This window comes from Lotus japonicus, chromosome 6 (genome assembly GCF_012489685.1).
Source record: "Lotus japonicus ecotype B-129 chromosome 6, LjGifu_v1.2".
NCBI classification, from domain to species: Eukaryota; Viridiplantae; Streptophyta; class Magnoliopsida; order Fabales; family Fabaceae; genus Lotus; species Lotus japonicus.
The window spans coordinates 43,911,090-43,925,788 of record NC_080046.1 but is presented as its reverse complement, the minus strand read 5'-3'; the positions used below and the strand labels follow the sequence as shown (position 1 = coordinate 43,925,788).

General features: G+C 38.0%; 2 protein-coding genes across 3 annotated transcripts; one reads left to right on the top strand and one right to left on the bottom strand.

Moving 5' to 3' along the window:
- Window positions 1-463: 463 nt before the first annotated feature.
- On the bottom strand, window positions 464-6,326 carry LOC130722041 (uncharacterized). Its single transcript, XM_057572631.1, has 9 exons — window positions 5,814-6,326; window positions 5,490-5,541; window positions 5,203-5,281; window positions 5,038-5,083; window positions 4,861-4,959; window positions 3,127-3,195; window positions 2,691-3,024; window positions 2,437-2,582; window positions 464-2,343 (listed from the first exon to the last, which is right to left on the bottom strand). The coding sequence occupies exons 1-9, from the start codon at window positions 6,171-6,173 to the stop codon at window positions 946-948; spliced, it is 2,583 nt and encodes an 860-aa protein (XP_057428614.1). The 5' UTR covers window positions 6,174-6,326; the 3' UTR covers window positions 464-945.
- A 2,367-nt stretch (window positions 6,327-8,693) lies between these two features.
- LOC130726955 (probable tetraacyldisaccharide 4'-kinase, mitochondrial) lies at window positions 8,694-13,515 on the top strand. Of its 2 annotated transcripts, none has more exons than XR_009015064.1 (8): window positions 8,694-8,933; window positions 9,046-9,169; window positions 9,770-10,003; window positions 10,215-10,364; window positions 10,534-10,743; window positions 11,009-11,347; window positions 12,317-12,376; window positions 12,631-12,704. XR_009015064.1 is itself a non-coding variant. In XM_057578270.1 (8 exons), exons 1-8 carry the CDS (start codon window positions 8,755-8,757, stop codon window positions 13,002-13,004), a joined length of 1,200 nt encoding a protein of 399 aa, XP_057434253.1. In that variant the 5' UTR covers window positions 8,697-8,754; the 3' UTR covers window positions 13,005-13,515. The 2 variants fall into 2 exon arrangements, 1 of the variants encoding a protein (XP_057434253.1); XM_057578270.1 differs by lacking the exon at window positions 11,009-11,347 and adding an exon at window positions 12,843-13,515 and having other exon boundaries at window positions 8,697-8,933; window positions 12,631-12,711.
- Window positions 13,516-14,699: the final 1,184 nt, after the last annotated feature.

The following is a 14,699-nucleotide window of genomic DNA, read 5'->3' as shown; positions in this document are numbered from 1 at the left end:
GTTAATGCATTAGGATAATGACAGTGATGAAGGTGTTTCATGTTCTCGAAACTAAACACTATAATCACAAAACTATATTTTCTAAATAATTTTAAAACTATGCTAAAATAAAAACATTTGAGCACCATTTGTACTGCTTTGTTTTCAAATTTACATTTAAAAGCCGAAAAAAGAAAATCTACAATCACCCCAAACAGCCCTAAATTTCTTGAAAATCTACAATCACCCCAAACAGCCCTAAATTTCTTTCAAAGAATGAGATGAGATATGGCTTACCGATAGGTTGTCGGCCCCAAATCCTCCTGAAAAGTGAAAATTATAATCACAAGTTAACAGATATATCAATGTTATGTGTCAATTTACATAAGAAATGCAATAAACACTAAAAACGTGATGGCTTGACTTTTAATTCAGAAAGGCTAGGCAGACATTTAACCAGGAATTGTTTGTTCGAGTCAACAAGAAGCAAACAATGGTTTTTAATTAATAACATGTAAATCTCATGTACAAAATGATGGCAGAACTAAGAAGTAATGCACCTATCACCAATTCAGATACAGATGTAGTCATCAAATGAGCGAAATATCCAAGGCAACCGAATTTCATCAATTTGTAAAGACATCATTAATATCTTTTGCTTGCTAGTGATCATAATCAATTGACGCGCAGATACACGATTCCTGAGTCAGTCACCCTCATCTAGAGAAGACTGTATGTGGGTGTAAGTTATTTTGTGTAAAATTCACCTAAGTCTTCTGCATCTGCAAACTCATTTTGACTCAGGACATATTGTGCTAAATCCCAATCCAAGCAGACTTTTGGCTGTTTCATATTAATGAAGAGCCTTTTAGGATTGAAATTCAACATCCAATTTCAGGAGCTGCGAATTCCGTGACTATTCGAGTTCCTGAAGAAACATCCACACACCAAGACAGCAATCCCATTTCATAGTTGCAAAGCTAGGTCCGGTTGCTGTGATTGTTTCCCAGGTGACCCTGGAGACTGACAACCAATATTCAAATCAGGCGGAAGGGTTTCTTGTTTCTGCTGGGCCTGCTGGCCTTGAGGACTCAGACCTCGCCAAGGGGACTGCATTTGAAACCTAGTTTGGTCAGCAGATGCTAATTTAGGGGAAACCATTTGTTGGTTTGGAAACTGAGAAACAGCACCTGGTTGAATAGGTTGAGGTACAAAGGCTTGAAATGGGAAGTTGTTCTTATCATACTGGACAGACATTCCACCAGAAGAAAACTCCCCCCGATTTCGTGAAAGATGCTGATGGAACTCCCTAGTTTGGTTTTTCAAAGAATCTGCAGAAATCTGATTCTTGGGTGAACTAGAATGGTCAGGTTCTTGTTTGAACCCTCCCACCGCTACAGACGTCCACCCACGAGCAGCTTCTGATGAAGCATTGCTCGAGTCATCTCTTTGTCCAGATGGAGTTGATGATGTCATTGGTGAAGTATCAACTGCTGAATGGTTAGAAGTCTGCTGCTTTTGAGCCTTTTCAGTGAACATTCTCATCGACTGGACTGGGTTACTGAGACCCTGGTCCTGCCCATGAACAGAAAAACGAGTAGCTCTTCCTGTTTGGCTTGATATAGTTTCAGATGATGGACCAGTCACCTGTCTATTCAAACTATTGGTGACTTTTCCATTATGCAACTCTCCACCAACAACTCCATTAGTATCTGGCTGCTTGAAAGGCGTAGATGGCAAAGCATTCATGCTCCCTGACACCATCTCTTTGGGCTTAGAATCTTCAGTAGGAGCATTAGCTGTAGGAATGTTACATGCAAAGTTTGTAACCAAACTGGAATTATTCTGGTTAATTGAGGGTACAGAATTCGACTCCACTTTGTCCAAACTATTATTCTCAAACTTTCCAAAGTTCCTGGATTGGACATTCTGCTGCTGATTTAGAGGGTTTACAGGAGCATTGGGTCTAACTCCTACAGACCCAAACATAACAGGATTTCCTCCCGGTGCAAGCCCACTAGTAGGACCAAGTGCCGGATGTTTTCCCTCAAGCATCTGTCCATTAACAGGATGTTCAATGGTGGACTCCACACTCTTACAGTTTTTGTCACACTTCGGAAGTTCAGCAGGGGAATGCAACTTCGCAACCAAACTAGTTTCTTTTCGAACATCATTATCATTATGGTGCACAAAATTTGGGGTTGGAAGCTGTTCAAACTCTCCAACCCAGCCACGACCAAATTTAGAGCCAGCTGGCAGTACCTGTTGAATCCTGTGGGAAGCAATTTTCCAAGCAATGGGTCCTAGAGAAGCACTAAAACGAGCCAAACTCCTAGCATAAGAATATTCGGCATGAAGCCCAACCTGAATGCAAAAACAACAAATTAAACTACTATAGCAATATAAGCATAAGAAAGCCAATCATTCATGAATTAAATTCATTCCTTGGATACATACAGTAACCAGCTGCTTCATTCCACTCTCAAAGGACATAAATACTGAATCTGATCTAGTAATTGGTTGCATAGACATATTATAAGATGCACGACGATTGTCATCAAGCACAAAGGACTTCCTTCCCAATTTAGAGAGCAGGCCCTTCCCTGAAACAGTAAGGCAGTACAGTTAAACTGTAATAACTAGACCTTGAGATTTGTATCTTACAGGAGAGGCAGATTACAGCAAGGTCCCTTATCTCATATCTGATATACCTGACAAAACGTCCTCAGCTTTCTCTTGATTTGCATCGATGAAGAAAGTATTCCCCTCTATGATACCATCAAAGTTGCCAGACCTCCCATAGCTAACATGTTGCATTGGATGAAAAATTGGCTGCACATCTCCAATAGTCGCAAGAGTGGCCCCTGAGGAGAAATCAGAGCCAACAGGTTCCTGTGAAGCACAACCCAGTGGCTTCTTTACTAGCTTCTTAACCAGAGAATTAGGTCGCATGTTTTGCTCCGACTTCAGCTCAATCTGAGAGCATTCAGAGTCAATCCTTAACTTCTCAAACTTCTTCTGCGCTAGTTCTTGTATTGACCGCGCCTGTAACAAATATAGGGGTAAACACGTAAGCACAGCAAGCGGGTTAGTTAGTAATCCCACATTTGATGGTTGGGGAACACAAGGAAGCATTGAGCTTTATACCTGTTTGTAGTATACAGTCTCTGGTGCATTGTATTGCATTGCATTTGAGCTAATTAAATAAACATCACTCTGCATTCAACAATTCCATTCACAAATCAGTGTAATATTGCAGCAAAAAATTTCTCTTGCAAGTTTTATTCAATCAGGAACACAATATTAATGCACAACTTTTTTTTTTCAAAAAGAAAGATTTAGATGATAGAGAAAACAAAATTAAGAATTTTCATGCAATAGAGGGATCTCTTAGTAGAGAACTAAGTCCATTCTCACACACCTTGAAAATCATGCCTCATAATAGCAATTAATCGAAAAAAACATAATTTTCAGTATGAAAAAAACCGACACTAGTTAAAGATGGAAGAAAAATCAACTACTTCCCCAGCCTCTCTTTTTCCTCTAGAGAAAAGGTCCACCTTTGAGTAGTAAACAGCATGCAAGAAACCATGACACATTAGTACACTCAGGGAAATCTTCAAATACACATTTTTTGTGAATCTAATCTAACTAGAAATAAGATTGGCATATGGCATCCCACTGGGGCAGTGGCACTGCCTCTGCTGCGTCTGATCTCCTAGGGAATCAATATTTTAAACCCAAGATCTATTCTATCCCATATCCTTTCAGGCATTAACACCAGAATAACACACAAGAAGAACAGGAAAGCGATACACATTATTTATGCATTTTATACTTTTTGAGTTATGAGTGGTATATATATGGATGGCTACACAAAGAAAACAACAAATAGAAAAATATGCTGTCAATGACAATCAGAAATCTTTTAAAAAAAGTCTACGGAACTCATGCTCAAGAAAATTTAAGCAAGATCACAACAAGAGGATAAAATGTTCAAGGTTCTACATCCTAGAAGTTAAACTGCAGTTCGAGTTTTAGTATCACAATTCAACGCCAATTTACAGTCAAATGCGAAATGAAGAAAGTGTCTTCCACCTTCTAGGTTAATATCGATCTTTGTAGTTTACTTACACATCAACAGCAGGTGGACTAACATGTATCTTTAGGGTAAAAATCACAATCATAGAACATACTAAATCACATTAATTCAATTCATATAATGCTGCTCTTGATTTTCCTCATCAAAACCCTCAAATGCACATAAACAACTACAGTGAAGCGTGCCATTTCATCACTTATTAGAAAAAATCTGACAGACTCCATTTTAATGACACAAAAAACATGAGATGCAAAAAAACATGAGATGATGCATCGAGCCATCGACAGATAAATGCTAAAATATACCACATATACTGCCTATAGTTGCCTCCAACTAATACAAAATGATCCAATGACCACCTGTAAGTAACACTACAGAAAGACTGGCTCAAACTTGACAAAATGCTGAATAAATTGAGAAATTAGTAATTCAAAATGATTTGTTTACATGCAAATTGCAAAGTACTAACTATATGTGGCCGACAATTGCTAACAATCCTCATTTTTATTGATACATCATTGAAAACAGTCATCCTAGTTTGAATCCATTTACGGAAAGACAGAGTAAGTTACACCTAAATTTGAGTCTCAGCTCTCAAGTCCTTCAAGCAATATAAGTATCAACAAGTTCAAATACTTAGAAGTTAGAAATAAATAATATCTCAGTAGAACACAGCCAACAGCCAACATCCAACTCCAGTGACAAATTGCAAAGCTATCAAAATCTCAAACAAAAATAAAACTCTACCAATCATCAACAGCAAAGACAAGTTTGTGCACCTCAAATTGTTCCAATGTAGAATAAGATCCATTTGCCAACTTCTTCCTCAGGGTGGTGAAGTCCATGGGATGCTCAATCACGTCATGATAATCAGGAAGCTGCATGGTCAAAACAGAATTTGAACTTCCAACTCAGGTGGTGTCTTCCAAAAGCAAGATTAAGAAAATTCCACACACCTCTTCCGGATCAACCGGCTCTGCAAATACGCTATACCTGTCCTTCCTGTAATCATTCAGACCCACAACAATCAGAAACACAAAACAGTGCCAGAAACACACACCTCCGCTATGCAATCATTCATATCATCATAAACACCAAAACCAAAACACAAGAACCCATACTTCTGAAGCTTGTCAAGAATCAATTCCAGAGTCTTCTGATCAGGCAATGGAATCCCAGATGCAGTATTTGCAGGAGCTCCTAAAAGTAAAGGAATTAAATAAATAAATAAAATTGACAAAAACACTTGTTGTTGCTGAGACCTGAGAGAAATACACAAAGGACGACGCATGAACAGAACCACTAGTACCCTATCATAACTTTTTCCCTTTTTCAAATTTTAGAAATAATGAAAAGAACACCTCCAAACCAAAATTATGACAAATTCTCCCATTAAAATCACACAAACCTGAAACAGAAACAGAGTGGAGCCCTTTCAAATCCACTTTTCTACCCTTTACCTGTCATCATAAGAAACAAATACCCCAATTATTAACCTCCAAAACCAAACCAAAATACTGGAGTTATATATATAAATAGTGACACAAAAATAGAGACAGAGACAGTGTCCTATGAATTTTATAATATATAGAAAGAGAAATCAGATTCTGTGCAACATCATGGTTTTGACAGTTGACTAGTTCGTTAATCTTTCAGACAAAGACAGAAAAAATCTAGAGAGAGAAAAAAGGAAAAACACTGACACCAACACAGCTTCAACAAAATTCATTACCACACTGTCTTCCGCTTCTGTTTCTTTATGTTTCTCTTCCACATCGAATTCGCCGCCGTTCTGTTGTTCCTCCTCTGGCGAGTGATCCTCACGCGCCTCCCACTCCCCTCCTTCTTCTTCATCTTCGCCCTGGTTCAGCTTGGCCATTAGCTTGAGCTTCTTCTTCTCGCGCCTCCTCTCGTCCTCCTCGTCGACGTAATCGTCATCGTAGTCGATGATGTTGTACCTGACGTTCCGGCGGCGGAGGCTCCGACGGATGTCATGCTGCTCCTCCGCGGTTTCCGGTGACTGAGCGGCGCGACGGGCGGCCAGATCCGCCTTCGACGGCCGTCCCTTCTTCCTCCTCGCGATCTGAACCATCTTCTCTCTCTCTAAAACTGCTTTGGTTTTCTCTCTCCTGCTTCGGTTTGCTTCTGTTGTTTTTCGAGGGTGCAGGTTCGGATTCGGAGCCTGGGCACCGAACACACGAAGCTGAGGCTCGGGTGAGTAAGGTAGTGAGCACCTAACAGTTAATGATTGCTTTAATTTTGTAGGAGGCAAAAAGAGGAGAGAGTGTGTAAAACGGCGTTTTGTGCTGCCCGTTGCCCGAGACGGCTTGCGTGCTGCCCGGGTGTTTCGTCATTCTCGTTGTTTTTTATGCTAATCTTCGTCTCATTTGCTCACGTTCGACTTTGTTCACACTCATTTTTCCCTCTATTTTATTTCAATTCATCTACTTTTATGCTTTCTTTGTTCAGCAAAGAAAGATAGAAAAGAGGAGATGTATGTAAGAAATAAAATAAATTTTGTGGTATGATAGAAAATTAGTAATATAAGAGAAAGAATTATGTAGACACTCTCTTCTATTGTTTGATTGAATAGTAATTTTTTTTTTTAAATGTTGATTGAATAGTAAGTGAGAATAGAGAAAAAAGAGATACAGAAATGAGAATAAGTAAATTTTATAAATTGATGACAGTTGTGGAGGGTGGTGTTGGCAGACTGGAGTGGTGGAGCGTGGTGATGGTGGTGGTGGCATGGCGGTGGAGGGTGGAGGGTCGTGATAACTATGAAGTTGTGAAGGGTACTAATGGTGGTGGTGGGTGGCGGGGAAAACGGTGGAGGGCGTGCTAACGATGGAGCTAGTGGGGGTGGTGAAGATGAGTGTTACCTAGTGGCGACGATGTTGGTAGTGGAGGGCGATGGTCGTAGTGATGGTAGCGGCGACGGCAATGCTAGCAATAAAGGAGGCGGTTATGATGATGATAGTGGTGGTGTCGATGGCGGTGTCGGTGATAGTGGTGGTGAAGGTGGTGGTGGTAGTGAAGGTGATGGTAAAGAGACCGCGTAAACAAGAGCACGACATTGTGACCTCCATAAGAAAATAAGTTATAAGTTATAAGTTATTTTTTCTAAAAAAGTTCCTCTTGATATTTTTTTTATAAAAAGCTTCTTTCTGTGTTTTTCTTCGATAAAAATAAGTTACTAATTTTTTAAAGAGTTTTTCATAGTTTGTGTTTGACTCAAATCTTCTTTTAAGGATTAGAGAAGTAGATTAAAAGCGGGACAAAATGGTACCTTATTTATAAATATTTATATATTTAAAGTAAAAATGTCATTTATTACAAAAGTAATTTTATCTATGTCCAACAAAACGAGAGCAGAGACTTAAGGAAGTGTACACATCATTATTTCTTTTTTCTCTTTCATGTTTCTATCACAGGAACAAAAATTAACTAAACTTTTGATTCTTGTATAATATGTGAAGTTTGATTTTCATCCATCGTCAGGGTAAAGTTTGGATTTAGTTCATAAATTTTGAGAAATCACTCAATTTTGGTTATTGCTGGTGATGGTGGTCAGACCAACTTTCCATGTGGCATCACCGAGTGATGTGGCATTTTCATGTCTTAAATGAATACCTTTTTTTTGTTACATGGCGGAGTCCACTCCGAAAGAAAACTAAGCACCAAACTCAAAGGGCAAAGGAGACAAGTCCTCCCCGACATCTATCCTAAGAAAACTATGGCAACCATCGAATGGAGATGAGAAAACATGTGCCCCAAACAGAAAAGACATGGCTTCACTAGCTAACCAATTGACGACAGCTTGCACTCCCTATGAGCAAACAAAAACGTGATATTAGCATGAAAGACAACTCCATGATCAATCTAAGGAAGAATGTCTGTGTACGGATGATCATGATCTTGCTTAGAAGAGACCAAACAAATTGTTACTAAAGAGTCACTCTCTATGATAACTTGAGGGTAGCTCTGCTTAAGAACAATCTGAATACCTGTCAAGATGCCATGAAGCTTGGCTAAGAGAGGATTCAAAGAACCTAAGTTATTGCAGAAGCCTACAATCCAATCCCAATCACAGTTGCGTAGCACATCTCCACAACTAACCCTCATATCCTCCTTAACGACGCCATCAATATTGAAGTTCACTTGTCCCACACATAGAACCTTCCATCTATGCGTGATTTGTTCTCTGTTGCGAACCTCATCACAGTCAAGCTGCTAGGGACTCCGAATGTATGGTGTCAGAGAAGTTTGATGTAGGAATAGCCTCTACAAAAATCCCTGTATTTCACATCGACCTCCACCACTTGCATTTACGCCCAGACACAGTGGTAGTCCGGAGCGAAGCCCTAAAACACTGCCTTGTTCAACCGGTTGAACGAGACTCGATCACTTGGCCAATCCGAGTCTCTCGTCGGATCAATTCTATAAGCGACCAGTGTGACTTGGCTAGTTTACTGATTAAACCGGTGGCTTAGTCGAGTTTAGTTGGGCCGAAGAGTCAAAGTGGATGGCAAGGAAAAATTGTGTTGGCTAAAAAGCCTTTATCACTTATCACTAAGCCCAACTATTTTCTCATTGTACCAAAAAAAAAAGTCTCTCACATAGTTCGCGCTTGTTAGCTTGAAGAAGACACAAACCGAAACAACAATGGTTAGATGGAGAAACTGAGTAAAGCAGTGAATGACATAGCCTACACTCAGAAATCGAATCTCCGCAACCTATCTCCACTTCACCGCTCTCTCCTCCCTCTCCTTTCCATCGCCTCTTCTCTCTACAAACTCGCCCTCTCACTTCGCCACTCCCTCTACCACCACCACTTCTTCCAAATCCACCGGTAACCAACCAACTAACTCATTATCATTTTCCTTCTGTCTGTTTGGTTTCTGGGAAAATCAAAACGAAAATGGAAATTAACATTGAGGAATCGGTGTTGTTGTTGAGTTTAGGTTGCCAGTTCCTGTTATTAGCGTCGGGAATTTGACATGGGGAGGCAATGGCAAGACGCCCATGGTCGAATTCATCGCTCTCTGCTTCGCTCGTTCCGGAATTTCACCCCTCCTTCTTTCTAGGGTAAACAAACTATTTTTCTCTCCTTTTTATTTTCCCTGTTTTTTAATAGTTCAACTTTCTAATTAGCATTGCATCTTTCTGAAATGGTTAATTCAGCTGGAGAAATTATTAACTGGGTGTTTGTTTTCTCATGGGGGATTTTTGTTTAATTCAATGAGCAATTTAGCATGCAGGTTGACAAATAGGTAATTGGTTTGGATAAATTGTGAATTCAGTTTATGGTTAATTATTATTATAAGTACATAAGGGTTAGTTTTGATTATTGGCTGATGAGCAAGTGTATGTTTGGAAATGAGCTATGCACATACTCCGGAAAACGTTTGGGCAAACTCTATAAATGTGAATCCGGAGAGTAAATGTGGTGACGGGACCATGGCTAAAGTGTCATTAATTACTTCCTTGTTAAAACAATGGCCTTTTTGGTGATGACCTAAGTTATGACTGATTTTCTTGGTTTTCCATATGCTCAAAGTTATTGAAGATATTGCACCGTTCGTTCGTGTCAAATTCGAACTGAAGTGCTAATGTCTGTTCACTTCGCATTTCATGTTTTAGTCACTAAGTTGCCCAGGTTGATTCATGTATCTCTTCTTTTGGCAGGGTTATGGTGGCGGGGATGAAGTCAACATGCTTCGGAGGCGTTTACTTGGGACATCAACTAAGTTTGGTGTTGGTGCGAATCGGGCTGCAGTTGCAAGTCATCTTATTCAAAAACATGGCTACATTGATATTCGTAAGGGTTCATGGTATGAGAAGCAAAAACTTGATTGTAAGGTCCAGAGTTCTCTTGATTCAGAAAAAATCGGGGTTGTAGTTCTTGATGATGCAATGCAGGTAATACAACTCTTCCCCTCACTTTGTTTACCCATTACTTCGTGATTTTCTACTTAACTTTGCTCCAATTGAGATCTGCTACATTAGTTACATTCATTCTTATTTTGTTGGAGCTGCTGTTTTGCTTCTAGAGACTTATATGCTTGGACTTGGTATAATTTTTCTTTGACATAGCATTTGCTCTAAATCGTATTATTAATATGTAAGGTAGCATTGGAGCTTGTGGCGTGATTTGGATATTGTAATGGTTAACGGATTAACTCTTTGGGGTAACCATCAACTGCTGCCACTTGGACCTTTAAGGGAACCATTGACTGCACTCAGACGAGCCAATGTAGTTGTAATCCATCATGCAGACTTGGTATGTCAGAATTTTATCCGCATTTCCTTTTTCAAGGAAATAATTTCCAAAAGTTTCTTGGCAAGTTATTCTTTCATTATATTGCATTTGCTCATTTAGGTGGCATGTAGTTTTGCAGATTTATAAAAATATGGCATAGTACTGAAATTCATGCTTTGGAGATTCTCAGGTTTCTGAGCATACTATCCAGGATATTGAGTCAATGGTCCGAGGAATAAAAAAGTCTGTTCCCATTTTCTTAACAAAAATGGATCCCACATACTTATTTGAGGTGGGAATTATCAATGCCAAAATACCATTGACGGCTCTTCATGAAGCTACAGTATTATGCATTTCTGCTATTGGTTCTGCAGAATCTTTTGTGAAGAGGATTCAGAAGGTATTCCTCCTTTAAAATATTTCCATATCTAAATAGAACTTATATTTTATGATGATCATGGAGACCAATTTAAATCGAAAATATTAATTGAAATTTTCATTTTAACATGTTAAAGCTTTTTGTAAATTTCTTGAACATGAAAGGATTCTACTATGAAGTGAAGCAACTAAACGGTGGATAAATGAAATAGTTATGTTCTGGAGCTGCTTGTCATAACAGTTTAATATATATTGTAGTATTCATAGTTGTCAATCGCGGATTGCAGAGCATCGCGGCCAACCAAAAACCTTGGTTGGTCAGTGGTTGTTTGCTCGAGGCAGAGGCAGAGACGAAGTTGTTTTTCTCATGTAGTGGAGGCAGAGGCACGCCATCTCTGTTTCACATTTAGACTTTTTTTCATGTGGAAATTCCTGAAAGCCCCTAAAAGTAGCCATAAGTCAAGAGCATTTCTCATAAGTCCGGGTGGCCTACCCTGTTGTGTCGAGATTGCATGCAAAATGCGGCGATGGTGAAGTGAGATGTGATGGGACACACCGTCGTAGTGGGTGGGTGCGATGTGACGCACTGTGGGGATCACAGCGACCACATGCGATTAACAACATAGGTAGTAATACTGTAATATATATTAGTAAAGTATCATCGTCTGTGCAATTGAATTAAAAGACAGAAAGGGGTGGTGTCCTAGACATTACGATGACCTAAAGTTTACTAATAACTTCAAGTTAAGTCCTGTTTGGAAGAGTTATTTAAGTTTATCTATAGCAGAAGTGTCTTATACATTCGCACTCATCTTCTCTTCCATCTCCATTTCACCTCCTTTTTCTTCTTATGTCACACTTCTTTTTCCATCACATCACCCTTCATATCTCTTTTTATTTCTTTATCTCTCTACCCGGAGGTGGAGACGGGTGGTGATTCTGGTGAACAAAACATTAGTGTTAAACAACTGTTTGAGAGAGCTTTTGTAAATAGCTTTTGACCTGCCTATAAGTTGTTTTAAGTTTATTTTCATAAGAAGTCGAGATTAGCTTATGAAGAAGCATTTATGAATAAGCGTTGATGCATAAGCGCTTATTTCCATAAGCGCCTATGCATAAGCGCTAATTGCTATAAGTGCTTAATTAAGTTGTTTACCCAAACATATGCCCTTAGATTTGCAACTAAAAAAGTAACATTTTAAACCTTAGATAGAAAAGGTTGCAGAGAGAATGTCATGCCTGAATAGACAAACTCTGGGTACAGCAATTGAATAGACTGCAGGCCATTCTTCAACATGAAAGGATTCTACTATTAAGTAAAACAACTAAATAGTGGATAAATGAAATAGTTTAGTGCTTGAGCTACTTGTCATAACTGTTTAATAAATGTTGTTGGAACTTATATTCGAAAAGTATCAACGTCTTTGGAATTGAATTGAAAGACAGACAGGGGTAAATGTATCTTGCAGCCTTGCAAGCATTTCAATGATCTACACCAACTCCTTGTCTGCAATGCTATGTAGCTAATAGTATATATATTTTAAGCGGGTTTTCTCTTCTCTTTGTATTTCTAACGTGCAGATAACTTGTTGCAGATGGGAGCACTTTATGTTGATCGAATCGATTTCAGTGATCATCACATGTTCCATACCAAGGTACATTTATCTCTCCTGAATTTGGAAAAGATGGTTTATTGACTGTTTATATCATGTTATTTCAAGTAACCATTTAAACCGTGCATATCTTTTGACACTGCTGTTAAATAAATAATCGTGTGTGAGAAAACTGCCTGAGGATCATTTTGTGTGCTGTTTACTTTAATTATTTGCATATTGATTTATTTTGAATTTTCTCATGCCATTTATTTGCATTGACTAAGATGCTAATATCATATTTTCAATTAATCCAGGATATTAATATGATCAGAGCCAGACTTGGAGAGCTAGAGGGGAAGTTTGGTTCCAAACCAATTGTTGTAATAACTGAAAAAGTAAGTAGACATGCTTCTCATATTTTTGTTGCTGTGTATAATTTTGTTGCTGTTGTAATAACTGAAAACCAATTGTGTATAATTTTTGTTTCTGGATTCATGATCCCTTAGTTAAATTCTCGCTTTCGCAGGATTATGATAGGGACCCAGAGATTCTTCAGCAATTATATCCATTTAAAGTTTTTGTTCTCTGTTCTACATTGAAGGTTTTGCCCTATAGAGGAAGCACAGAGGATAGTTTTAAGAAATTTCTGCAGGACCAATTAAAATTAGAATTTCCTGCAGAAAATTAATCTTAGGTTGTTGTAAGCTTTTTCAAGCATGCAGTTAATATACCAAATATTGTTGGTTTTTTTTACTAATTATACAAGATACCGTACAAAGTTGAGAAAAGGCAACGCCAATAGATAGCATGTTTGGAAGTCCTCATACCATTGATTCCAAAGGCAAAATCAATTTTAGAGAAGCTTTTATGAGTAGCTTTTAGGCGACATAATTAATTGAGAAAAAATTAGCTGATCCAAATATGCTTTGAACCCATGACATCATGTACTTGACGGTTGATAGAACTTTTTTCTTGAGTTAGGTTGTTTTTGTGAATACTCATGTTATTGAGCTTTGCATTGTCGCACGGGTACTTTGAAACTGGCTACGCACCCGCACCGGGTATGCACTGGGTACTGGTACGCCATGGGTACTTTGAAACCATGGGTTTTTTTTTACAAGCTTTACCATGTGTTTGGCAGAAAGCCTCAATCCTTTGAATTGTTTATTTATTATTATATGTAAGATATATGAATATTGAAAGATTTGATATGTAATTAATAATATTCTGTACGATAGATTATTTGATATCTTTTTTTTTTCTTCACTGTATATATATTTATATATTTTTTTAATATATATATTAACGTACCTATAACGTACCCGTATCTAGAATTTTCTAAAAATGTTGTACTCCGTATCTAGTACCGTACCCATACCAGGTACCGCACCCGTACCTGTGCATCCTATCATTGCCCTCAGTGTCTCAGTTTACTCTAATGCATCCTAGAAGGGCATAATCTAATCTATGTCGGAAAAAATTACTATTAATAAGTTCTATTCTGTTATATGCACAAAACACATTAGCTTCTTTATTTGAATGTCATGCTTTTCCTCAACGACCTTCCAAACATCACTAGTATCAAGAAAAACCCCTGTTTTAACTACCCATGTGTGATGATTCTCACTCTTTGATAATGTTGTAATTGGATTATTGAACTGCATTTTGATTGTGGTGTTGGTATGAAACTCAATCTCACTCGGTCCCTTGAGAATAATAAAGTTCTGTCATCTGTTGTTGGAGATGGAAGAGAAACTAAGGGCCTGTTTGGTTTGAGAAAACATTTTCTGTTTTCATTTTCTAATTCTATTTTCTGAAAATGATTTTCATTTTTAATTTTTTGATATTTAAAAAACATGTTTGGTTTAACTTCTTATTTTTCATTTTCTGAAAATGAAAACATAGGAAATGTGTTTAGTTCAACTATTTCCAAAAAATTTATAAAATATATTTTATATAACAAATATATATTTTTACATTATTAGTGAAAAGCTTATGAAATGTTTTTATATAAGTTTCAATATATATATATATATATATATATATATATATATATATGTTGAGAACCTAAGCAGAAACTGAAAAAATGAATAGTCTGTGAACAACGCTGAATCTTGCTGAATCCAGTTCGTGTAAGCTGGATTCTCAGTAGCGCTCACTCGATCTTCTTCAGAGAGAAAACGAGGAGGAATTTCTGGATCTTTCAGAAAGCTCTGCAATCGATGAGAACGAACAACGCCTTCAACAATTTGGCGCCAAGAACGAAAATTCGTATCATCAAGCTTGATCGAAATTTTGTGTGCTAAACCATTGGTAACACTGTGTTGTGCTCCTGGATTTGCTGGAATTTCAGCCATGGTTGAAGAAGAAGAAGAAAATCACA

Excerpts from the sequence above, each read along its gene's own strand:
- LOC130722041 (XM_057572631.1), bottom strand. The coding sequence starts at position 6,173 with ATGGTTCAGATCGCGAGGAGGAAGAAGGGACGGCCGTCGAAGGCGGAT. Across the intron at positions 5,084-5,202 it reads ATTCTTGACAAGCTTCAGAA|GAAGGACAGGTATAGCGTAT; the intron begins GTATGGGTTCTT and ends GAATGATTACAG. Across the intron at positions 3,196-4,860 it reads CTACATTGGAACAATTTGAG|AGTGATGTTTATTTAATTAG; the intron begins GTGCACAAACTT and ends TGTTGAATGCAG.
- LOC130726955 (XM_057578270.1), top strand. The coding sequence starts at position 8,755 with ATGGAGAAACTGAGTAAAGCAGTGAATGACATAGCCTACACTCAGAAA. Across the intron at positions 9,170-9,769 it reads CACCCCTCCTTCTTTCTAGG|GGTTATGGTGGCGGGGATGA; the intron begins GTAAACAAACTA and ends TTCTTTTGGCAG. Across the intron at positions 12,377-12,630 it reads ATCACATGTTCCATACCAAG|GATATTAATATGATCAGAGC; the intron begins GTACATTTATCT and ends CAATTAATCCAG.